This window comes from Nicotiana attenuata, chromosome 2 (genome assembly GCF_001879085.1).
Source record: "Nicotiana attenuata strain UT chromosome 2, NIATTr2, whole genome shotgun sequence".
Lineage (NCBI taxonomy): Eukaryota > Viridiplantae > Streptophyta > Magnoliopsida > Solanales > Solanaceae > Nicotiana > Nicotiana attenuata.
In genome coordinates, this window is record NC_031990.1 from 80,165,040 (window position 1) to 80,192,832 (window position 27,793).

The window sequence follows — 27,793 nt, forward strand, 5'->3', positions numbered from 1 at the left end:
GTTTCAACCAAAAGGGCTCAGGATTACATGCTGACAATGTACTGGGGCTAGGGGGTAGGGGAGAACATGTATTAAGCAAATCAGTAGGCATGCCGAATTAAGAGAAGGATAGTCACATTAATGAACTAATTTAGGGGCATGTTAGTTGCAATAAGAACAGCAGAACCATAAGTAAAAGCATAGAAGAAACAAAATAAAGTGCAGTATGTATAAAAACATATTGTTTTGGAAGCTGTAGATCAAATAGAGGGCATACCAGTCGAGGATGAGATAATATAGAGCAGTAGTGTGCAGGGAAGTGAGCAGTAGTATGCAGACCAAGCAAGTAGCAATGTATAGAGCAGTAGAATAGTAGAGCAGCCCCAAAATCACTAAGTCTTGGCTTTCAGCCGACTGAGTAATCAGTAGTCAACAGGGAAAGTGAGAGAGGATGTGTAGAAAACAAGAGAGAACACTGAGTATGCTTATGTGTGTAAGAGAGAGTTCAGAACAATAATTTTTTTTTGTTCGTCTCTCTCTGCTAAAGAGAGGATAGGGCATTTATAGTTTTGAAAATAAGTGGAAAATAAGGTAATACGTATAGACTGATTACAATTATGAAAAGAGTACCTATTAGAATCAATTAAAGACTCGGATTTCCCTCATTTAGGGAGTCATAGCTCAAATGGTACAAATTGCATCAAATAAGGAAGATTTTTTGCAAGACTGATATTTTCTTACAGGAATAGCATGATGCATGTAATAGGGACTAAGTACAAAATAATTACAAGTAAGGAAAGTAAAATAAATTATATTGTGCACATAAACAGACGGATTACAGACTGATTTTTGAAAAAATTGGTTCAGGAAGTCACGGACGAGATTGAAAATCATAGGGAATCAGCACCAAGTAAGGAAAGCATCTCACAAACAAGGAAGTGACTCAAATCAGTGGAAAACCTCCAAAGAAATCATATACAAAAATCAGGGATTCGAAGAGATGCACAGAATCAGCAGAACATTTAGTAAATAGAAAACAATTAGACCAATTTAAACACAATAGGCACATAACCAAAGAACCCTAAGTAAGAGATCACAGAATCGTTGGAACGTTAGAACAAAATTAAAGCATAGAAATTGGGGAATAACCCTAAAGATCACACAAACAAGCAGAAATACAAACACAAACATATAGTACTAGAAAAAAATCAGAAGATATAGTGATTTTGAAAGAGGTTCAGAAACCCTAGTTTTAAAAAGAAGAACAAAACGTTGAAAACTTGAGCAATCGTAAAGATCGAGTAGAGAGTAGTGTAAAACACAAAAGAGTAAGTTAAAAATCGTTAAAAAGACAGAGATTTAAGAGGTCTAGGTAGAAATTAGGGTTTCGTAAGAAACCAGTGAGAGGTAAGAAACCTGGCTGTGAAACTCGTTAATAATGGTGTTCGTAGCACCATCGGACCAAAACCCATCGGAGAATGGCCGGAGACGAACCAGGCAAAGCTTCCGGTGATCATCTTGTATGGTGGGGCTTCTGGGGTCTCGAAGATAGAGGGAACAAGAAGGTTCTAGAGAGGTGAGGCTGGAGGTGGCCGGAGAGGCGGTGGATTCATCGGAGAAGAAGAGAGAACTAGAAGGTTCTAGAGAGAAGGGAGAGCAAGAGACCAATAAAGAGAGAGAGAGAGAGTCTCGTGAAAAATGAGGGGTCGGGGGAGGGTAGTTGGGATTTAATTTAGGAAATAAAATCTGGGTCGTTGATCTCATTTGATCAACGACTCAGATTAGATCGGAGCTGGACCGGGTAATTGAATTGGGTGTGGGTCGGGTCTAAGGTGAAATTGGGATGGGAAATTTGGGGGTTAGAATTGAAATCTGAATGGGCCATAATTGTAATGAGATGAGGCTACATGTTAAATAGCCTAGTTCTCCCTTTTTATTTTATAAAAATAGTTAAAATGATTTTAAAAACAAATTAAAAATACTGAACTAATTAATAATTTATAAATATTAATCTAAAAATACTGAAAATGATTTTATAATTATAAAATGCAATTAATTGTAAAATAGGCTATAATTGTAATTATATGCAATTTAGCTTTAAAACTTCCAAACAAATGTGTAAAAATATGCAAAATTTATTTAAACTATATTTTAGTATAAACATGAGAAATAAAAATGAATTATTCACCAAAATGATAATTTTGGGAATAATTATTGAATTTTGTAGTATTAAAATAGATAATAAATTGGTTTATAAAATCTTTTTGTCACGACCCAGATTTTCCACCATCTGGGCCGTGATGGCGCCTACTAATGAGAGCTAGGCAAGCCAATTAACAACTACCTCTTTTAACGAACTCTGACAATATTAGGAACAATAAAACATTTAATAAATACGCGGAAGTCTCAATATGATTAACTGAAAGAAATGCGGAAGTTTAACAAAAATCCTCTACCCAAGACTAGTGTCACTAACTCACGAACGTCTACAGAATACTACATACAAAGTCTGATCAAAATACAATACTGTTTGCTTCGGTACAAGTGATAACAAACTGAATAAAACAGAAGGGACCCCGGGCCTGCGGACGTCAGCAAGACTACCTCGAATGTCCCTGGGCTGAGAGCTCGCTCCCAGAATGCTACTGCTACTCGAATGCTGCTCCAACACCTGGATCTGTGCAAAAAGATGCACAGAGTGTAGCATCAGCACAACCGACCCCATGTGCTGGTAAGTGCCTAGCCTAACCCCGGCGAAATAGTGACGAGGCTAGACCAGACTACCAAAAAAACCTGTACAGATATATATATATGCAAGTACAACAAAATAATAGCGAAAAATAACAATTTAAAACAGGGAGGGGAACATGCTTACGGGGTAGCGGATAAGACAGAATATCAGGAATAACAAAGAGACTACATATGATTACGTCTAGCACAGAATAAGGGAAAACAAACCACTTTCACTTGTTTTAATTTCCTCTCGTTGCAGGCGTGCAACCCGGCCCCATTTCATAATATCTCGTGGTAGGCGTACCACTCGATCCCATTTCATAATATCACGTGGTAGGCGTACCACTCGATCCCATTTCATAATAGCGCGTGGTAGGCGTACCACTCGATCCCATTTCATAATATCTCGTGGTCGGCGTGCCACACGATCCCATTTCTCTCAACACAATACACCAAATAATCCCGGCAAGGGAGAAAAGATGTTATAATAAACTATCCCGGCAAGGGAGATCCAGCTATAACCGAAATTATTCAATTTCTACTTAACACAATTAAATGAATACTCAGTCTCAACAATTACTGGCCCAGTGTTAAAGATTTCCAACCAAGTCCTCATAAACAACAATTAAGAATTCGATAATATAGCAAATTAGGACTCACGGTCATGCTCGACACCAGTGTATAGATACTCGTCACCATGCCTATACACCGTACTCGACAAATAGCAATTAGCAACAAAAAGACTCTACTCCTATTCCCTCAAGCCAAAGTTAGACCAAACACTTACCTCGGTCCAAAGAATAGCAATCAATCATCAAATACCTCCTTTCCTCTACAATCCGACTCCGAAACAATGGTATCTAGTCATAATTAGTTAAATAATATCAATAAGGGCTCAAAAATATAATCTCATAGACTAGAAATGGAATTCCTATCATTCTTCCAAAAACACCAAAATTCGACACCGGTCCCACATGGTCCAAACACGAGGCTCGGACCAAAACCCAATCACCCATAACCCCACGAGTTCAAATATATAATTTATTTCAAGATTCGACCCCAAATTGAGGTTGAATCACCCAAAATTCCCAAAAACCTAACTCTACCCAAAACCCTTAATTTCTACTTTGATTTCATAATTTAGGGCTAGGAAATTAGTAATTAGATGAAGAAATAATGAGGGAATGATGTTAAGATTACTTACCCAAAGAGTTATGGAGGAAGGAGAGCTTGAATTTCGTCTATGGAGGGTTTAAGAGGAGAGCTCGTGTGAAAAGTGAAGAAAAATCCCGCAACCATTCTGTTTTTAAGCTTTTAAAATCACTGGGCTTATTTACTCTACGCGATCGCAGAAGGAGGCTTGCGATCGCATAGAGGAAGGGAAAATTGATCATTGCATTCGCAGAAGTGGTCATGCGAACGCATAAAAGAAAGGGGCTGTGCATACCGGGGTTGGTTTAATGAAACGCGATCGCGGAAGCTTAATGCGATCGCAAAGAACGAAGGGGCTAAGGTTCGCGATCGCAGAGGAGTTCATGCGATCGCATAGAACAGAAAATGGACCTGATCAATTAACCCTACGCGATCGCAGAAAGATGCATGCGATCGCAGAGTGCAATATACCTGAACACCAGCAACAACAGTTTTCTGCAATTTTTCTTAAGTTCAAACACCCCGAAACACCTCCGAAAACACTCCCGAGCCCTCGGGGCTCCCAACCAAACACACACACTAACTCAATAATATCCTACGAACTAACTCGAGCAATCAAACCGCCAAAATAACATCAAAATCATTGAATCAAACCCCGAAATCATCATTTTCATTTCCATTTTCCTTAAGAATTTCAGAAAAATAATTTCACAGAAAAATTCATTTCTCGGGCTCTTGACCTCGAAATTCGACTCCGAGCATATGCCCGAGTCTCATATTTTTCTACGGACCCTCCGGGACTGCCAAATCACAGGTCCGGGTCCGTTTACCAAAAATGTTGACCAAAGTCAACTTTAGCAATATTAATATCAAAATTCTTCAAATTTTTCACAAAGTTCACATATTTCAACATAAAAAGCTTTCCGGCTTCGCGCCCGGACTGCGTACGCAAATCGAGGCAACTAAAAGCGAGGTTTTCAAGGCCTCGGAAGCACGGAAATAGGAGAAAGTACGGTGATGACCCCTTTGGGTCGTCACACTTTTTTTTTTTAAAAAAAAGACTTGGAAAAATACCAAAACACTTGGGTATGCTCATATATGCATATATATATATATATATGTCATTTTGAAAGTATTTCGAGTATAAAAAAAATACCTAGGGAAAAATTGGGTATCAACAATATTTTTTAATCCAAACGGCATTACGTTATAACAATAGGTGCCGAATTTAGTTATAAAATGAGTCTTCTCTTGGTCACCGAGGTCCATCCGTATTTGGTTGTACCCAAAATACGCATCGATAAAACTCATTTTCTCGTGCCCGATCGTAACATCGATCATTCTGTCGATATTAGGCAAAGAATATGAATCCTTTGGGCATGCCTTGTTCAGGTCCTTATAATCTACACACATCCTAAGTTTGTTTCCCTTTTTGGCACGACCACTACGTTAGCTAGAAAATTCGGGTATTTAACTTCCCAAATGAACCTATTTTCAAGAGTTTAGATACCTCGTCTTTTGACGAATGCGTGTTTGATTTTGGACTGCGGCCTCCTCTTCTGTTTGATCCGGTGTAATTTCGGGTCCAAGATTAATTTGTGAGTGGTCACCTCTAGTGGGATCCCTATCATATCTAAGTGGGACCAGACAACATAATCGGTATTAGCTTTAAGAAAATCAATAAGTTTTTTTCTAAGCTCGGGGTTTAACTCCGTTACAAAGTATACCTTTGTGTCTAGTAGATACTCGATCAGCACGACCTATTCCGATTCTTCGATGGTCGATATGGTGGTATCGGTATCATCGGGTGCTATAAAGGACCTCGTTACCCCGAAATCATCTTCCTTATTCGTTGGGTGTTCCTCCTGTTTGCCTATCCCGGTCAGGGTCGGGACCGGTGGTTGCTATTTGGTGCCTTTCTCTTCGACCAGTCCCTCACCTTTTGATGTAGTGATAGCGGGCACCGAGATGACCTCCTCGACAACGAACATCTCCTTTGCGGCCGGTTGTTCCCCGTAGACCCTTTTGGTTCCACCCGGGGTGGCAAACTTCAGCGCATGATGCAAAGTTGAAGGCACCACTCTCATGCTATGGACCCATGGTCTTCCGAACAAGGCATTGTATCTCATGTCCCTCTCGATTACATAAAATTTTGTTTTTTAGGTGGTCCCAGCAGTGTTTACGGTAGGGTTATTTCTCCTTTCATTGTCTTGCATGCTATGTTGAACCCGTTCAATATTCGCATTGTCGGTACGATTCGGTCGAATAATCCCAGTTGTTCCACTACTCTCCACCGGATGATGTTGGCTGAGTACCTGGATCAATTAACCCATGCTTAACTCAAGGTTATTAATAAGTATGGATATTATCAATGCATCATAGTGAAGTTGAATAATTCCCTCAGCGTCCTCGTCACTGAACACGAGATGGACCCCTTCGGGACGTTGTCCCAAGTACGTTTTTCCCTTGTGATAAAAACTGTGGTACACTTAATCATCGGACCTTGTGGGATATCTACTCCCCCAATTTTCATGTTAATCATGTGTTGAGGTTCTTCCTGCTCAGTTGCTAGGACCTTACTCACTTCTCCTATCGTTCCGGGTCGAGTGGTGACCGGATCCATTTCCCCCGAGCTGTATGACTGATACATTTTTCCCATGCTAGACAGTAATGTGATATCTATGGTTTCACACATAACATTTTGATGTACGTTCCTCATGCTAGGCAGTCTATGATAATTGATGACTTGGCATGCATATTGACATATAGGTATAGAGATATACTTTTCTCATGCTAATCGATAAAAGAAAAGTCTTATATGATGTTGTAAATTGAAAAACATGGTTCTCTTGATAAAATCATAATTAAATGATTTCGTTGGTAAGATTTGGACTTGGACTGTTATACTTTAAAGTCGTGTCTACTAATCTGTATCTGTGAACGAGCTGTCATGAATTGAGTTATATACCTTTACTGTCTTCGCTATACTGTCCTGAAGTGTTATTGGCTATTGTTGTTGGACACTGACCTTCTTCGAGCTCGTCATTGCTTTCTACCTAATATTAGGTTTGTTACTTATTGAGTACATAGGGCCAGTTGTACTCATACTACACTTCTACACCTTGCGTGCAGATTTTGGAGCTGATGATGTTGTGTACAGCGGGAGCTGACATTGAAGATGTTCCTACATTCCGATTATAGCCGCCTCTTGTTCTTGGTAGCTTCAGATTTATAAATCTGTTTATGTATACTTGGAACGGATGATGTATTTATTTCATGTCGGCTTTGTAAATTCTCAGTCTTAGAAGCTTATTACTTGTACTAGCAATACTTGGAATTTGTATAGAAAGCTAAGTTATACTAATTATTAATTCCTATTATCCTATTTGAGTTGTGTTGTCTATCATTTGGCTTACCTAGCGAGTTGGGTTAGGTGCCATCATGACTAGCGATTTTGAATCTTGACAGTTACATATATATTAGTATAATTTATAAATACACCTCTCATGTTGTGAACCATCTGCAAACATGTCAAAAATGTAAATACTACCAATGTCAAATATGTGACTGTTACCTGCAACAACATTCCTCCAACATAGAAAACGATAAAAAGTAGTTCATAAAATCACTTAGATAACAATTAGCATATTTTGTAAAATAAATTTTAACTAAACTATCTAGAGAACTCATTATTCTTTGGTACTATATTTCCTCTCCTAAGATCTATATATCAATCAAATTCAAATTATATGATATATTACTTAAATAATGACATAATTAAGTAGTAGTATAATTTTTGTATGTTACTCTCATGCACTGATATATCTGCAACCATGGGGATGCTACTGAAGTTAGACGCTTAGGATATATTTCCAGTCAGGAAAATTTCATATGAGAATTAGGTAAAGCTATTAATCATTTTTTGATTCAATATTATCTTTTTTTGAGTGAAATAGGTTGGAATACTTAATGAAATCGTGGAAGCGTGCTATTCACGTGCATCTTCAAATTTTATTTTTGATTTTCATATAGAAAAGACTAAAAAGTTTATACAAATATAATATTTTATATATAATAATATTTTTTACTTGCTTCATTTGGCAGTCTTGGCAATCAAAAATGCAAATTCCACCAATTCCAAATATATGACCACTACCGGCAAACATTTTTGTAACATAGAAAACGATAAGAGTTAGTTCATAGAATAACTTAGAGAACAATTAGCAAATTTCTGTTCATAAGATAACATAAAGGACAATTAGAAAATCTGTAAAAAAAAAAAAATTACTCAAACTATATGGAGAAGTTATTATTCGGTTTTACTTTATTTCTTTTCGATGATCTCTATGTCACTAAAATTCAAATTAAATGATGTTTGTTGAAAAACTTAGCTCAAAGTATAATATAAAACAAGAAAATAGACAAGAATGTAGGGAGCAAGAGAGAAGAGATTCTTATTTCTTCCATGTATTCAAGTGTGTACAATATGATGTCTAAACCCTCTATTTATAGGATGACATTGAGGTATACAAAGGGATATCATAAACATGGTATTAACTATTGAGATCATGGGAAAGATCATGGAGGAGGTTATAGAGTTATGAGAGTTACAACTATAATGGTGAAGAATAGTGGGAGGTTAATGGAGAAGAGTAGTGGGAGTAACTTCTTTAGGAGTTATAGACATCCACTACAAAATATAATATTTCACAACACTCCCCCTTGGATGTCTATAGATAATGTGCCTTGTTAAAACCTTACTAAGAAAAAACCCCGTGGGAAAAAATCTTAGTGAAGGAAAAAGAGTACACATATCTTGTAATACGCATTACTTGCTGCCTCATTAAAAACCTTGCTAGGAAAACCCAGTGGGATAAAATCTTAGCTAAGGGAAAAAGAGTACAGCGCGTATTTGCCTCCCCTGATGAAAATATCACTTTATTTTTCGGAGACAACGAATTCCAAGCTTGTATAACAACTTCTCTAATATTGAGATCCGCAATATCTTGTGAAGAAGTTTGTCAAATTATTACTTGAACAAATTTGTTGAAGAATTTTGGTGAATGTGCTTTATTTTGTCTCCTTCGATAGTCCTTCTTTCAATTGATATAAGCAAACAACATTATCTTCAGTATTATTGGAATCTTCTCTTCAAAGTCAAGTCACACGTCTGTTGTGTGTTGAGCCCCTTGCTTTATCAGTTGCTTATCTTGGCATGACTTGAATAAGTATCAACAATTAACTACCTTGTAAAATGATAATATGGCAGTACTCTCACATGCAAATAGAATATTTGAAGAACGAACTTCAGGAAAATGCCTGCATTTGCATAACCAACAAAATCTTGGCAATATTTGTTAGAATAAACAAATCTACATCAAGTATTCCTTTTGAATTATAATACTAACTGTATTTTAATATCTCCACATTGGAATAAAACTATATCTTGCTAGCATATTGTTATACTCATGGTTCTAGCCAGATATATTAGTGCACCAATTTCACTAGACATAAAAATAAATCATGTACGCCATGATCGCTCTAATCTACATAAGGATCTGCCGAAGATTTATTTAATAAATTTCTTGGGAACCTTAATATGCTTCAGAACAATTTAAATCATTCGAGGATTTTCATTATATGCATATCAAATGTATTGTCAGACCAAAATCTGAAATGACTCCATTCCCCACAGGAGAACATGTCTCCTAATACCAGGATATTTATGAAAATTTTGTGCTACAAGTCGTCTTTATGTCTATCGACTTGATTTTTCATTTCACTTTCAGGTGTGGGGACTATCCGTCCAACTTCACATTTTTCAGGTGAAGTCAATTTCATTTCATATTGTTGCTCCCAAACGCACACGCAAGTATACGTGGTCGACAAGTAATATAGGATTGTAAGTCCAGATATCGTACCCACAGGGACTTGTGATTAACTATCAACTAAATTAAACCCAACAGTTAATCTTTTCAAGTGAATCCAAAGTATGAATATTTAACTAAAGATAATCTAGAGTAATAAACTGAGAAACAAAGGAAACAAGTTGGTGAATTACAGAGACGAATTCAATGTGAGTGAATATTCTAGAGCTATGGGTTGGCTAACAATCCCGTTGAGTTTTCTACCTAAATTGTCCAATTAATTTATCTAGTTTATCGGTTGACAGGGTTAATATTGCTCGTAGCCTTCTCCCGAAGCACAACTCGCCTATTCAAACTAACCTAACGCCTATATTCCTAAAGAATTAGGATTAACAAGAACGCATTTACAATTCCCGTATAATAACCAAGCAAGGCGATTAGGTATATTCCTATCCTAACCGCAAATCCGCTCCCCCTAAGAGTTAAGATCTTGCTCTACTCAATCTTATATGCAATCTAGAATTCCCTCTCCCGAGTTCAATCCTAGATTCGTAGATAGTATTCAATTGGTGATCAAGCAATCAAATAATTAAGCGCAAGATTGAATAAATAAACCAATATGATAAAATAATAAGAACAATTCAAGCTTCAAACTACAACGTTCATGTACCACCCAACAACTCTAGAACAAATAAACTACGAAACTAAAAGAAGAGAAGAGAAGAAAAACTAGTTAGAAGCCTCCTCCAAGCGTGGTGTGTGTTGCCCCACGTGAATTCTCCTTCAAAGTGTGTTAGATATCACCAAAGTGGCGTCCACCCCTTCAAAAATAGGTTTTGTCTTGCTTTTATACGTGTTGGGTAGGTCTAGGGCCGAAATAACCTTGTCCCGGGCGAAATAGGACACATTTCACGTCACCGGCGCCCAGCCCGGCGCCAGGCGCCCTCCTGGCCCTTTTTTCCCGGTTTCGTTCGTTTTGGCTCAAATCTTGCGCGTTTCGCCCCGTTCCATTTGGAATTTGGAAAAATGTAAAACAGGAAAGTTGTAGCCCTTTGAGTTATCTTTCCAACCATATATTGTGGAGACCAAATGGAGTTCTGAGCAAAAAGTTATATCCATTTTATTATACAGTGCGCAATATGCCTACTCGATTCTTCGTTCGCTCTAACTATCATCCGTTGACCCCCAAACACGATTCCGGCTTAATTCCTTGAGCTTTTACTCAGACTTCAAAGCTCCAAATCACTTGAATTCATTCCATAACATGTATATAGCTCGGAATCACTCCTACAAGGCATAAAACACACAGTTAGTGCAAGACACTAGCGATTAAAGCTCAAACTCAATCAAAGTGCAGTAAATTTGAGTGTAATAATCGACTAAAATACGCAATTATAGCCTATCATCACATATTTTTCATTTAGCCAATCATTTATCTGTCCAAATTCCATGATAGATTTGAGCTCAAGATCCTCGTCAATATTAATAATATTGAGCACTACATTATATTAACAACATCGTCGACGATCATTTTACATCGTTTCCATCATCACTCAATAAAGACATAACTTATCGAGATCTCATTATTTTCAGGTACCCGAGCCTCTCCCATGATGTCTTATGAAGTGTTATGTCATGGTGCTCTTATATAGCTGTCATGACCCCAGTTCACCCACCGTGAACATGTCGTGGTGGCGCCTAGTCTCTACAACTAGGTAAGCCTAACAATGCGGAAACATAACTAACTTGCGGAATAATAGTCAAAACCGAACAATTTAAAGGAAAAACAGTATATAAAATGCCGCTCGGCATATACAACTCTACATCACAGCATCCTACATTACTATCCCAAAACCCGTAAACTCACGGGAACACAAGCTAAAAAGGAACACAGTAAAGTGCTCTAATCTCCAGAAATGTCTATATCAATAGTACGATAGAAAGGCTAACACTATAGATAGAGTAAAGAAGGAGACTCTTCGGTCTGCGGACGCGACAGATGTACCTCGAAGTCTCCGAAATGCTCCCTGCCTCAAGGGTGATACACCTGGGTAGAAGTACCTGGATCTGCACATGAAAAAACATGTGCAGAAAGGGCATGAGTACACCACAGCGGTACTCAGTAAGTGCCAAGCCTAACCTCGGTTGGGTAGTGACGAGGAAGGTCAGGGCCCTACTGAGGTTAAATAAGATGCAGGTTTAACAATGTGAAATGGCAGTGTAATTAAATAACACATGACATAAAGGACCACAACAACTATTACAAAGGCAAGCAAAACACAGTGAAAGAACATAACTCAGCTTCGAGACAACAACCGGGGATCTCCCAGGATACCGTCCTGTAGTCCCCAAATATAAATATCATGTCCAATGGATCTCCCGGGTGCAGTCCCGCAGTCCAACTCATAAAGTGCAGGGGGATCTCCCGAAAATGCAATTCCGTAGTCCCAAAGTAAACATACAGGGGATCTCCCGGGATACCGTCCCGTAGTCCCAAAATAAAGTGTAGGGGGATCTCCCGGAATACCGTTCCGTAGTCCCAAAGTAAATACACAGCAACAACAGAACTCAATGCAATCAATTTCATATCAAAGTGAAGCAGGTAATACTAACCTAGCATGGTTCACGTAGTACAATTAAGGCAGTTAAAACAGATAAAGCAATTTAGTCAAGTAGAAATGCTTCTCTAAGCTATAGCAGGTTTAAATATCGAACAGTGTAAGCAAAGAAAGGAGGAACACACTTCAAGGCTATTTTTAACGAAAAACCGGATTTCCTACAATTAGCACTAGTGCGCGCTCATCACCTCACGCATGAGGCATTTCAATTATCACAATATCAATCCTAAGGGGAAAAAGTCCCCCACACAAGGTTAGACAAGCCACTTACCTCGAACCGGCTCGAAATCAACTAGAAACCACGCTTTTGCCACGAGTATCCAACTCCAAATGGTCCAAATCTATGCAATTCAATTACATATCGTAAATAAAATCTCAAGCAACTGATTCTACAATTTAATTCAAAGCTAGTACGCAAAATTATGTAAAATGACCAAAATACCCCTCAGGCCAACATCTCGGAATCGGATGAATTTAACATTTTCATAACCCTCGTACTCTCACGAGTCTAACCATATAAAAATCTCTCAAATCGGAGGTCAAACACCCACTCAAAACTCAATAATTCGGCCTAAGAAGTTTCTTCCAATTTTTCCCAATTTTTGATCCCCAATCCGAATTTAAATGGTAAAATTACTATAGATTGATGGAATATAACTAGAAAGGATTAAAGAAATGTTTCCCAGTGATGTCCTCTTCAAATCCCTCTCAGAATCGCCCTCTCCCGAGCTCCAATTTGATTTTTCTAACTTTTGAAACTAAACCCTCGAATTTCATATTTCTGCCCAGTGATTTCCGCTTCTGCGGTCAAGGGACTGCATCTGCGGTCCCGCTGCTATGGAACTCAGGTCGCATCTGCGACTTTCACTAAAAGGACAAATTTTCGCACTTGCGGTCTTAATCTCGCAGATGCGGACCCGCTTCTGCGGAAAAATCCACCGCATCTGCGGAAACTGCTGAACCAACCTAAACCCGCTTCTGCGGTCTAGTTAGCCGCATCTACGGTACCGCATCTGCAGTTCCCAAACCACAGAGGCGAAAATACCAGAAGCAGCAAAAATCTGAAATCTCCCAACTTCCAAAATCCTTCCGTCAACCATCCAAATTCATCCCGAGGCCCCCGGGACCTCAACCAAAAGCACCAATAACACCTATAACCCTATTCAAACTTGTACCAATCCTTAAAACACCTAAAACAACACCGGAAACCCAAATTAATCAAAGATTTAAGCCTAAGAACTCCAATTTTCTTCAAAATACGCTTTCGGTAAAAAACCTAACCAAAACACGTCCGAATGACCTGAAATTTTGCACACACGTCCCAAATGACATGACGGAGCTACTACAACTTCCGGAATCCCATTCCGACCTTCGGATCAAACTCTCGAAGCTAACAAAATTCCCAAAACCCGGAAACTCACAAATCACAAGCTATGAGATACATAAGAAGCTCTAACTCCGGAAATATCTAAACAAGGGATAATACTGAAAGGGCTATACTTATTACAGAAGATAGAAAGGGACTCCTCGGTCTGCTGACGCAACAGATATACCTCGAAGTCTCTACAGAACGCCTCCTCCCAAGGGGGATAGAACTGAGTGGAAAATACCTGGATTTGCACAACAAAAATATGTAGAAGAGTAGTATGAGCACACCACAACGGTGCCCAGTAAGTATCAAGACTAACCTCGGTGGCGTAGTGACGAGGAACAGTCGAGACACCTACCGGACTAATAAACAGTGCAAAGGTAGGAACAATGGAACATGATATATATATATATATATATATATATATATTTATGTAAAGACTGTACGAAATGACCAACAATGCTACAATCACAATAAGGGAAAAGAACAACAAGTAACAACGCAAATATTAAGAATGATGACACATGAGGATGGGCAAAAACTCATCCCAAATCCTAAAGTCACAATACGGTAAAGGGAAAACAAAACAATAACTCAGATCCTACGACGGTGTTCAAATCAGGTCTTATCCAACATTTACCACGAATTACCGAATCTCGGACAATTACAACTCACGAGTCCCAGTACCTAAAATCTAACCACTGGCATCCGTGCCCTCATCAGCCTCACGGTCACACTGTTAACTCACCTCACAACTCCCACGAGACAAAGTTCGTATAGGTAAACGTACCACAATCACAACATTTGAACAAAACAGAAATGCCCTCAGGCCATCACAAATACTCACAATCAACCCCTGACATAACCCACCTTGTTCCGCCACGTGTGCAAATAATAACATAATAAGTGCCCGCCTTGTTTTGCCACACGTGCATCATAATGTTCCCACCTTATTTCACCACATGCGCAACCCACATATAAGCATATATATACATATCCCGCCTTGTTACGCCGCATGTGCAATATATCAATAGTAGTAATAGCACGGCAGAAACCTCGTGCGACCCCACAACAACAACCGCACGGCAGAAACTTCGTGCATCACAATATCAATAACCGCACGACAGAAACCTCGTGCATCACAATATCAATAACCGCACGACAGAAACCTTGTGCATCAACACCCCAAGTACAACAACATCAATAACAGTATATACAAGAGCACAACAAGTGAATCAACTCAATAGAGAATACTAAACGTAATAAGAACAACTCAACAAGGGAGAAAATAATATGAAGCAACGACCCCATAGCATGTAGTTCAACAATAAGGGAGTTAACACGAGTCAAGTAAATTTCAAATAAGGAAATATCAACTATACATAGAATATCTACTCTTCTTTAAAAGGTTGGGCAGGTTACGCAGGATATACAACAATTTCAATTAAGACTAAATAAATACATGGGTGATAATAATGATTTTCCGATAAAAAAACAAGCAGTTATGAAAGATAACGCGACAATAGAGGAAAGATCTTCAGTTAAGCAATAATAAGAGTCAATTAGGCAATAAGAATGAACCATAAAGCAGTTAATTCCAAGTAAAACATGTAGAGGTGAAAACTAGTAATAGGGAATTCAATCATATCAAGAACAACTTCATACTTAGAGAATATAAGGACCTAAGAATCCTAAAAGGACAAGTTTCCACAAATAAGTCCGAGCACGCACTCGTCACCTCGCGTACTCGGATTACAATCAACAGACAAGACTCAAATCCTAAGGGGAAGTCCCCCACACAAGGTTAGGCAAGATACTTACCTCGAATCGGCTCAAAATCAACTATAAACCACGTTCTTGCCACGAGTACTCGACTCCAAATGGCCCAAATCTATTCAATTAAATTTCATAATGTAAATAACACTTCAAGTAATAGATTCTACAATTAAATTCGAAGCTAATACGCGGAATTATGTAAAATGACCAAAATGTCCCTTGGGCCAACGTCTTGGAATCGGGAAAAATTAACGTTTTCAGAGACCTCATACTCTCACGAGTCTAACCATATAAAAATCTCTCAAATCGGATGTCAAAAACCCATTCAAAATTCAATAATCCGGTCTAAGAAGTTTTATCAAATTTTCATTCAAAATCCGAAATTAAATGATGAATTTAAGAGGAGATTCATGGAAATTAGTCTAAACCGAGTGAGAAGCACTTACCCAAGCTGCCCAGGTGAAAATCCCTTCAAAAATCGCCAAGAACCGAGCTCTAGAAGTCAAAATATGATAAAAAGGGTGAAACCCTCGAATTTGGGATTTAATCTGTCTGCCCGGGTATTTGTGCATCGCGATCAAGGGAGAAGGGTCGCGATCGCTTAGAAGAAATTTCGAGGCTGCCCAGATTGCACATCGCGATCGCGTGAACAAGGATGCGAACGCGAAGAACAGCGGGTAGGGACGTACGCGATCGCGGAGGGGCTCATGCGAACGCGAAGAGGAAACGTGGTCAACTGCCCCAACTCCTAATTCCCACTATGCGAATGCGGGACTACAGACACGATCGCGAAGTAAAGAAAAATAGACCTTCGCGATCGCGGAAGGTTAAATGCGAACGCGATGAAGGATTTTGGGGTGGTCTTCAACAAGGCATCGCGATCGCGGGAGAATCTTCGCAATTGCGAAGAAGGATATCAGAAGTAGCAACAACAGTTCAAATAGGAGGAAAATGATCCGTAGCCCATCCGAAACACACCCGAGGCTCCCGGTTCCCCAACCAAACCTACGGACATATCCCATAACATCATTCAAACTTGTACCAATCCTTAAACCACCTAAAACAACGTCGGAAACTCGAATTAATCAATGATTTAAGCCTAAGAACTTCAAATTCTCTCAAAACACGCTTCCGATCAAAAACTTAACCAAACCACGTCCGAATGACCTGAAATTTTACACACACATCCCAAATGACATGACGGAGCTACTGCAACTTCCGGAATTCCATTCCGACCCTCGAATCAAAATCTCACTATCGACCGGAAACTTCAGAAATTCAAACTTCGGCATTTCAAGCCTAAATTAGCTACGGACCTCCAAAACACAATTCGAACACGCGCCTAAGTCCAAAATCACCATACGAAGCTGTCGAGATCATCCACGACCCATTCCGGGGTCGTTTACCCAAAAGTCCAATTCCGGTCAACTTTTCACTTCAAACTCCCAAAACTAGATTCCTTCTTCCAATTTGACTCTAAACCATCCAAAAATCGAATTTTACCATGCACGCAAGTCGATACTCATATTCTGAAGCTGTTCCAGACCTTATGCCGCTGAATGAAGCTTAATTTCTCAAAACGACCGGTCGGGTCGTTACACTCCCATGGAAGAAAATGAAATGAAAATGGCCAAACTCCCGTTTTAAAGAAACCTCACTGCCTCCAGCCTTTTCGCACCTGCGGTCACTTCACCACTTCTGTGGTTCCGCAGGTGCGGCCCCACTACCGCTTCTGCGGTCTTTCACCAGGCCCCTCAACTCCGCATCTGCGGTTCCACGCATGCAGGTGTCGTCCCGCTTCTGCGGACCTTGACCGTATCTGCGGTCCATGCCTCCCCCAGCAAAAATTCGCTTCTCCGAGTCCCTTCCCGCTCCTGCGGGCCCGCACCTCCGGTGCTCTTCACGCAGGTGCGGTTACACCAGAAGCCCAGCTGCTTCAGCTCTTCCTCAAATTCCATTTTCAATCCGTTAACCACCCGGAATCCACCCGAGGCCCCCGTCTAATCACACCAACCAGTCCCATAACATAACGCGGACCTGCTCAAGGCCTCAAATCCCATCAAACAACGCTAAAACCATGAATCGCACTCCAATTCAAGCTTAATGAACGTTAGAATTTCAAACTTCTACATTCGATGCCGAAACCTATCAAATCACGTCCGATTGACCTCAAATTTTGCACTTAAGTCATATTCGACATTACGGACCTACTCCAACTTTCGGAATCGAAATTCGACCCCAATATCAAAAAGTCCACTTCCGGTCAAACTTCTTTAAAACCTTCAAACTCTAACTTTAGCCAAATGACTCCAAAATGATCTACGGACCTCCAAATCCACTTCCGATCGCGGTCCCAATACCAGAATCACCATACGGAGCTATTCCCAGACTCGGAATCCCAAACGGACATCAATAGCATTAAAATGCATTTCATCCCAAATTTATGAAATTCTTCCAAAAATGCTAACTTCCACAATAGGCGCCGAAACGCTCTCGAGTCATCCAAAACCCGATCCTTGCATACGTCCAAGTCCGAAATCATCATACGAACCTGTTGAACCCTTTAAATCCTGATTCCGAGGTCGTTTACTAAAAAATTCATAGTAAATTCTTCCAACTTAAAGTTTTCGAAATGAGAATTCTCTTTCCAAGTCAACTTCGAACTTCCCGGAATTCAATTCCGACCATGCGTAATCATAATACCTGAAGTGAAGTTGCTCATGGCCTCAAACTGCCGAACAACGCGCTAGAACTCAAAACGACCGGTCGGATCGTTACATCGAACGTCCTCCCCTACTTGTGAGATTTCCACACAAGCAAAGTAGGAATGTATTAAGGTATTAAGTTGGTCTCTATATTTATTTTGATACTTATGGTCCTTTTGAATTCTCCTCTTCCCTATTTCTTTTTAGAATTTATCCAAAGATATTTTACACTAAATTATATTAATCTGCTATGATTAAAAATTACTAATATAAGAATATGCATAACAATGTCATCCACGCATATGTTATATATTCATTGACTTTGTGAGATAAGTTTATTTTCCCACAAACTAAAAGTAGGATACATTTGGGCATCCACGTGGCTCATGTCTAGTCATGTCAAATTCCTCTTCGACCGTTCAATTCTCACTCTTGTTAACAAGCATAATAATCCTATTGTTTCTATTATTGGACTTACACAGTTTTTTCCTTTTGTTTTATTCCTATCCAAACTCCATTAGTATTCGTCATCTTAAGAATGCAAGTCATGACAATATAGTTAGGCAAAAAAGCAAAGGACATCAAATTATGAACTTTGGTGGAGGGGGAGGGGAAAAGAGGATAAAGATGAGTTTGTTTCTTGCCACTAACACTGGAAAAAGTGGCCCTCCACAAATCCATATTAAAGAGAGAAAAAAAGAAGGAAAAAAGAAAAGAAATGACACAACAATGTAGTCATCACTTGTTCACACTTCACAACTAGAGATTCAGTTACTTCAACTCTATTACGGCTCTCTCTTTTTAACACACAAATATAAGAATGAATGACTCTTGAGTGCACCATTGGTTCACTTTCATTAATCTTTCTAATGATGGATTCTTGGCACGAATTGATGTCATTTCTTATGAAAAATAATAATTGTCCTATATGTCTTCTATAAAGATTAGGACAATGTCTTTTGTGTAAGCAATATGAATAGGTTGATTATCACTTCCGCATGTTTGTTTTTTTTTTTTTTTTGAGATTTTTTTCCTGAATTAAAAAAAGTACTATATATAAAGCATTTATCTAAACACGATTAGAGTGGCCATACACTATAGCTATCCATAATTGTGGTTAGGGGTATAAAGGAAACCGACAAACTGCATCAATCCGATAATCCGAGTCAAACCGAGAAAAAAATCCGACTAGGGTTTGGTTTGATTTGGTTTGGTGTTGAAAAAAAATATCCGACTATAATTGGTTTGGTTTGGTTTTAACTAAAGAAAGTCAAACCGAAACCAAACCAACCCGACGTTACATATATAGAAATTTTAGATATATTTAATATATAAATATACTTACTGTGATGTAATTTATAAATATATTTTAAACTTTTTCATAATTTTATCTTTTAAGGTATTATTTCAAGATTGGACTTAGAACTTTTAAATGTTCCAATAAGTTTTACAAATTAATATTAGTAACTTAAATAATGCTAACAAAAGCCCAAATCAAAATCAAATCAATACTAATGTATTGAATACTAAAGACATTCAATTCAATACTATGAACGGCAATGTATTAAATATCTATTTTTTGTTTTGGAATAATTTAGATAAAAATGCATAACCTATTTTTATTTTTTCTTTAGCGTTTAGTCATGTAATTAATACTCCCTTATTAGTCTACTTATTTTAGCATGACTTAGTACTTTTAGATTATGTTTATTTTTATTATGGTTTTTTAATTAGCAATATTTATATTACATAATTTTATTGTCTTTATTGTTGAATATTTTAGGATAATGCCATGACACATATCATGTTTTGTATTATTTTTTTTGGAAAATACCTTATATAGTTGTATCTTACTAGGATCAAAGAAATATTTTGAGCACAAGTTATATGTTTTGTGCTACGAAGATTTTACCGGAGAAAAACCTAAAAACGCCGAATAACCCGAAAACCCGAGAAAAATCGAGTTTGAAAAATCCGAGTTTTATTGGTCAGGTTTGGTTTTAGATTTAATAACCCGACAAAACTGATTTGGTTTGGTAATTGCAAAATTCAAACTAACCCGATCAATATAAACCCCTAAATGTAGTGCTATTTGAAAAGAGAGGCATAAACTAAAAGGAACAAACTCTATTGTCTTTGTATCGTGAAAAAACAAAAAAATTAGGTGACATTAATAATTATAACATGAATTATTTGTTTTGTACTAACGTACTTGACATTATGGTTGCATTAGGTGTAATAAAGCTGTTTGATTCAAAATGATGCATGCTGGCTGGTCTTATTTGTTTTACTTGTACTAAATCTATTTGGTAGGTGAGCTTTCAACTCAACCCTTAATTTGTAGTTTCACGAGATTGTTTGAATTGTTTCCACAAAAAAAATTGAAGAAGAAGAATCATTTAGTATAAAACAACCACATCTAATTATGTAAAACATAAATATATTTGGTGGATTTTGATATTGTTTTATTGAAATCAAGTAACATCCGCTTAACGTGTAGAAAATTGTACATGCTCAATGTAATTTGTCTGACTTTTAGCTAGGTCACTCACCTTTTTTCTAGTTACCAACTCATTTTTAGTATTAGATGCTTACCTTTCAATAGACTTTTAATTGATCTAATTGTGTAAATGTATTTTTACTATAAGTGTACAATTCTACACCCTGTGTTATATTAGAAGCAAAATCGTTTTACCAGAGTAAGTAAAAGATTATATTTTTACCGTAGTTTGAAAAGATATCATATAGACTTATAATGGAAATTGTATATAGCTAATGAGGTTATATATTATCCGAGTTGAGCTGTTGCGCTAACCCGCTAGTGCTAGCGGCCTAGCGCACTACGGCTTTTCAGCCTCCGGCAGGTCCCTTCATTCTCTCTGCCTTATATGAATTTAAAAGATATCCTCCTAAATTGGGATGGATTTAAAATATATATCTATATATATATAGCTAATGAAGTTATATATTGTCCTAATTGAGTTGTTGCGCTAATGAGGTTATATATTATCCTAGAATTGAGTTGTTGCGCTAACTCGCTAGTGTTAGCGCACTACGGCTTTTCAGCCTCCGACAGGTCCCTTCATTCTCTCTGCCTTACATGAATTTAAAAGATATCCTCCTAAGTTGGGATGAGTTTTAAAAAAAATATACCTAATGAGGTTATATATTATCCTAGTTGAGTTGTTGCGCTAATGAGGTTATATTATCCTAGTTGAGTTGTTGCGCTAACTCGCTAGTGCTAGCGCACTATAGCTTTTCAGCCTCCGGCAAGTCCTTTATTCTCTCTGCCATACATGAATTTAAAAGATATCCTCCTAAATTGGGATGGGTTTAAAAAATTATAGCTAATGATGTTATATATTATCCTAGTTGAGTTGTTACGCTAACTCACTAGTGCTAGTGCACTATGGCTTTTCAACCTCTGGCAGGTACCTTCATTTTCTCTACCTTACATGAATTTAAAAGGGTATCTAAGGCGGATTAGTGATTTATTTTCAAAAGAAATTTTATTTACAGTAGCTTTTAGACGGTTAATAACTAAGCCACTAATTATACCTCTAATAAAATAAAGTCGGGTCACTACCGAAACAAATAACCAACGGAAATAACATCAAATAAAGTGGTCTAAGCAATTGCGTCCCAAAGTGGTGAAAGAGACACGCCTTATATTTCATTTTCAAGAAAATGTAGGCAGGAGAATTTAGCTTTCCTGCATAGGATTTATACCAAAGACCATGACCAAAACGAAAGGGCATTTTCTGAGGTGTACGTTGTATCCCAATAGCCTTAAAAATCAATATTCCACCAGGCCAGTAATTTTCAAGCGAAAAAAGAGGCTAGCTATGCTAATGCTTTAAGGTCACAGTCTTGTTTCAACTTCCTAGTCTTTTTCTCATTATTACTGTCATCATATATTTATTCATAACTCCAAATTGGTCAGCTGCTGATCTATATTATGCCCATGGACACATTCTTGAATTCACAAACTTGTCCATCAGAAGAATCCAATAATAATGGGATACACAGTACTAATTGTGGCATTGCCACAGAGAAGATTCTTGGCACAAAATTTTGTGCAATCTCACAAGAAAGTTTAACTGGATAAGGCCATGTACTGCAATTAGTCTTATGCATTAATTATTTGTTCATCACTATTAGCAATAATCAGAGAAGAAAATTAAAATTCCCATCATACAAGTTGGACGTGAAAAGCCTTAATTCTTATTAGGGTTTTGCGGGATATAGATCATGGTTGGTGAACTTATAAATCTTTCAAAGAGATTAATTATGATAACTGTTGGGTTTTATGGACTCTCCAATATGTACCCTTGATATCCATGACACGTGGAAGAAATGAGGAGGATGATATAAGCATGAAGTGTGATGATGACCCCACATTTCCAATAAGTTTACTAGTAGGTACATCTATTATAGGGACCAAAATAAAAAAGAAGCCATCCCATTTTGCCCATAGTAAAATTATTACAAGTACTTGCACCTTGTAAGGCTTGATTCAACCACTAAATGTCGTTAGGCTAATTTGTCACGATCCAAAAAAATTCCATCAAAAGTTGTGATGATCTTTAATTAATATGTATTAATATTTTAAACAGCTAAACAAGATATAATATGTTTGAATTAACATAGATAGCGGAATAAGTATTCAACATTAGCTAATACTAAATTTCCAAAATGATCCCGAATTTTGTTATGATCCGTGAACTCGTGATTTTGGTACAGGTACTTGTCAATAAACACTAAATATTCATGTTTAATTACAACCATATAGACTTTGTTCAACATCAACCATTTGACTTATTGAAAGAATGAGTATATGCGATCTCTCATTATAACCACAAAAGAACAACGAAGATGAGCACAAGAAAGGAAGAAAGGGATGGATGTGAAGGAAACTCTACTCTTAATCAACCATCACTGTTCCATTGGCAACCCAAAGGGTACCTAAAAGAAGAACTATGAACTCAACAAGTTGCATCTACAATTCAAACTCAAGTTGTAACATATTATATTGGTTTAAAGGAGATTGAGGAACACGATAGAGCTTATATAAATTGCATGAATACACCTTTCCGAATAAATATTCAATATATAGTGATACAATCAGGAAAACTTAATTTAGATTTCAAAATGGTAAGCCGCGCCATAATATGTACAGATCTCTTGCAAGTACAGTCACCTTGTTTATGAAGCTATGTCCTACCATAGGCTTAGCCCAAGGATTAACATACATTATTTACAAAGTGATAACTTGTGTAAGTAACTTATATACACTGTATTGAAATTTATTTTTTCACTATCGATATGTTTTAACAAGTTGTAAAACGTAATTTTATCTATTTTTAGGTCATTAATATCACTTTCTATGAATAATTTTTATCATGATCTTTTAGGTGATCTGATTGAGAAAAAGATTTAATGTTAAACTCATAAAATATAATATATATTCGAAAAGTTAAAGTTATATATATCCTTTGTATAAAAATTATATAAGATTATCAGGTCACTTAAAGGATATCACGGTCCCAATGATGATATCACATAGGAGTATTGGATTTCGACCCAAACGTTCACATAAATAGGTGGTCACCGCGCCGCCTTGGAGCAGAGAGCCGCCAGCCAAATCTACTATTTATCCTTTAAATATCCCATCAAATGAAAAAGGAAAGCAAAACCTTCTTTCAAGCAAAACACATGACACAGAATTGGGAAGTGAAAGTATGGTGGTGGTGTTGATGATCTCCTAAAGCACCTTCTTTCTCACGTCAATTCTCTATATACTCTCTCTCTCTCTCTCCTTCATTTAATTTCTTTCTCTATAAATAACCTTCCTCCAAATCTTTCACACTATTACTTCTTCTCTATACTAAGCATTTTCCATCACTATATATACTTGTTGTATTATTCCTCCTCCATATATCAGCTATTATATATATAACATTGATATATCATGGGGGATAATAATGTGAACCTACCACCTGGATTTCGATTCTACCCAACAGATGAAGAACTAGTTGTCCATTTTCTCCATCGCAAGGCTGCTCTCTTACCTTGTCATCCTGATGTCATTCCTGATCTTGATCTTTACCCGTATGATCCTTGGGATTTGGATGGTATGCTCTTAATTCCCTACTTTCACTTCTCCAACTCATGGTTAGTGCTATCATATGTGATCTGAAAGAATACATTTTTATTTACTTAATTATATCTTTAATAATTCTTCTTAAATTACACGTAGGCCTTGTTCTTTTTCATGGGCTAATCATATCGAAATTCATATCGATAATGAGTTATGGGAAACTTGAATTCCACGTATTCTCTCATCTAAAAGCTTAAACCGTAAGGGTGTCATCTTATTTATTTATTTTTGCTTATTAGGTTATTTTTTGTTGCATGTTATGTATTGGACAGGAAAAGCAATGGCAGAAGGCAACAAATGGTATTTCTATAGTAGGAGAACACAGAGTAGAATCACTGGAAATGGATATTGGAAATCATTAGGACTTGATGAACCAATATTCTCAAGTTCCAGCTGCGACAAAGTTGGCATAAAGAAATACTATGCTTTTTACATTGGTGAGCCACCTGAAGGTGTCAAAACCAATTGGGTAATGCAAGAATTTAGTCTTTCTGATTCTTCTTCTTCTTCTTCTTCTGGAACTAGTCGTTCATCTTCTAGAAGAAGAAGCCGTTCCAAAATTGTAAGTATAGGACAGAACATGTTTTTTTTCCTTCTGTTTGACCATGTTTTCTTAGTATGTATATTGGTTTTCTTTTTTTTATATCCTTTTTATTTTTATTTGCAGGACTATAGTAAATGGGTAATTTGTCGAGTACACGAGCGCAACTGTGATAATGACGACGATGATGGCACAGAGCTTTCATGCTTGGATGAAGTTTTCCTATCACTAGATGATCTTGATGAGATTAGTTTGCCACATTAATTAGCTATTTCTTAATTGTAATCCACTTAATTAATTAGATCCAATAAGCTAGGATCTAATTAACCTCGATCGATCGGCTTTGTTTTAGTTTTCTATTTTAATTGTAGCACTTACCAATTTAAATTTGCTACGTTCATAGTAAATCCAAAACAGTGTGACAATTTAAGATCAATATGCAATGTCGATATGAAATTTTCCCTTATTTCATGTTTAGGATTTGTAGGAAAGCATTTGAAAATTATTACCATGTAGACACCAACGATAACATTAGAAATATGCCACTGTGTAGTCGTTATCAAAATAATATCCGAAAAATTTATTTATTTTTTTGGATATACGAACATTTCTGTATATTATATACATATTATGCATGACTATCAAATAAAATTAATTTCAACTGCGAGCTAAAAGTGATATATTATGTGAAACTTGCCTAGGCAAATGTGAAAAATTCACGGGCTATGTTACTTGGATTCGTTTACGAGTACATGTCGGATTTGGTATCCAATACGGGTATGTCAAGTTTATTTTTCTACTAATTTTAGTAGAAGAACTCGCATTGAATATTCATATCCTTATCATACTCATTTATATGGCAAAACAAATAAATAATATATATAGCATATATTAACGGTACTAAAATTTAAAAGTTTTGAAATCATTCTTTCTTGTTTCTTTCCTTTTGATACTACTGCTACTGCTGCTAAGTATTGAGTAGCCTTTTTAGCTTTTGTGTGCTATGATTGTTATTTGGTAGTTGTCTTGTGTCACCAAGTTAAGGAACAATTTTATAATTTTTATTTCTTTATTATTCTGTTTCCTTTTTTTGTTTTTGCGGATTTAATGGTGGTTGCTTACGTAAGCATTATATCATTTTTATGTAAGCATTCCCGTCCGCCCCTTCTTTCACACACACGTGATGGATCCATATTTATTTTGATTCCTTACATTCTAAAACAATCTCTAAGACTTGACAACTGAAAAAAACAAACAAAAAAACATATTCTACCAGTCATAAATTATTGATTGTACAGTTTCAAATATCTTTGAAACATCAAATTAGGTGAGATGTTAAACTTGTATTACTAGGTAATTGTGTCAATTTGTCAAAGAGAAAGTATCAATCACACTAATTGGGTCTATTTTACATATATTAACTATTGTGTCATTTCAAAAAAAAATTACCCTAGTTTAAGTTAATTTATTGTGATATACTCCCTCCGGTCCAAAATAAGTGATTTTTTGGATGTTTTCACACAGATTAAGAAATTCACCTTTTAGAATTAATTAGTAATGGAATTGACCATATTAACCTTTACTATCTCACATAAACACTCCTAACACATATTCCAATACTATTTACTCCAAGGACAATGTAGGAAAAAAATAATTAATTCATTCTTGAAATCTGGAAAAATCACTTATTTTGGACCACAAAAAAAAGGTCAAAATATCACTTATTTTGGACAGGAGGGAGTATGAAATATTCATTTTTTACTTTAAACAAGGCCAGCATGGTACGTATCCCGCGTTCATCACGGCCCGGGCAAGGGTCACACCTCCAAGGGTGTGATGTAAACTTTGAATGAATTAATAATGGATCAAAAAATATTGAAATTTTAATTTACAACATAGTGCTAGATTGATTTTTCTTTTTCTTTTTTCTGAAGATGTTAACAAAATTTTAACGTAGAGATTAATGTCGTAATTATTTTGAAATAACGAATCACCGATTTATCATCATTTTACATATCTTTTTTAAAGTGTAAATTGATGATATCCTCAGGCAAGTAAAGTATTTTCCAGAGAAAACACACAAGAAAGTGACTTTGTATGAAAATAGACTTTTGTGGAGTGTGAACGAAGGTTATAGAAGTTGAAAGGTAGATAAAGACGAAGGAAGAGTAAGAGAAGTAAGAAAAGTAATTAGTTTTAATGTTATTACCAAAGATGAAAATCTCAATAGTAGAAAAGTGGATTAAAGGAAGTGGCGACTAATTGCCTATATAAAATGGTACTCTCCTCAACCTATTATTTGACACCATTTAATTGTATCAAAATCTAAGAAGTAAAAATTTAGTAAAGCATCACATAAAGTTCAATTAATTAAACGAACTTAATTTCTAATGTTGCAAACGTTATATAGAAAATAGTTAGTAATATTTATAAACTCCAAAAAGAATCTTATAGTACAAATTATTACAAAAAGGAGTAGCAAAGTAATGACATATTCTAATTTCGTTCTGCTATTTGTTTGAAGATAATTCTAGAAAAAGTAAAGTTTCTACTTTTACCAATTTTCATTGAAAAAACGACTTCTCTTTTACTTTTTTGATTCTATTATTACTCCCTCCGTTTCATATTAACAGTCGTGGTTACTAAAAATAATTGTCTCAAATTATTTACCATTTTATAAGCTCAAGACAAAACTGGTAATTTTTTTCTTTTTACCCTTAGTAATAATTGTTCTTGAAGATGGAGATAAATATTCAATGAAGAGAGATTATATCTTAAGACATAAATAAGGGTAGAATAATCCAATCTCTTTCATAATTAATATTTCTTAAGGGGCATGTAATAGAGAAACACGACACATAATATGAGACGGAGGTAGTAATTGAATTGCCAA

General features: G+C 36.7%; 1 protein-coding gene across 1 annotated transcript; it reads left to right on the forward strand.

Annotated features, from left to right (window-relative positions):
* On the forward strand, positions 23,774-25,366 carry LOC109223054 (NAC domain-containing protein 104). The gene is made up of 3 exons (XM_019387316.1): positions 23,774-24,333; positions 24,632-24,921; positions 25,027-25,366. The coding sequence occupies exons 1-3, from the start codon at positions 24,171-24,173 to the stop codon at positions 25,162-25,164; spliced, it is 591 nt and encodes a 196-aa protein (XP_019242861.1). The 5' UTR covers positions 23,774-24,170; the 3' UTR covers positions 25,165-25,366.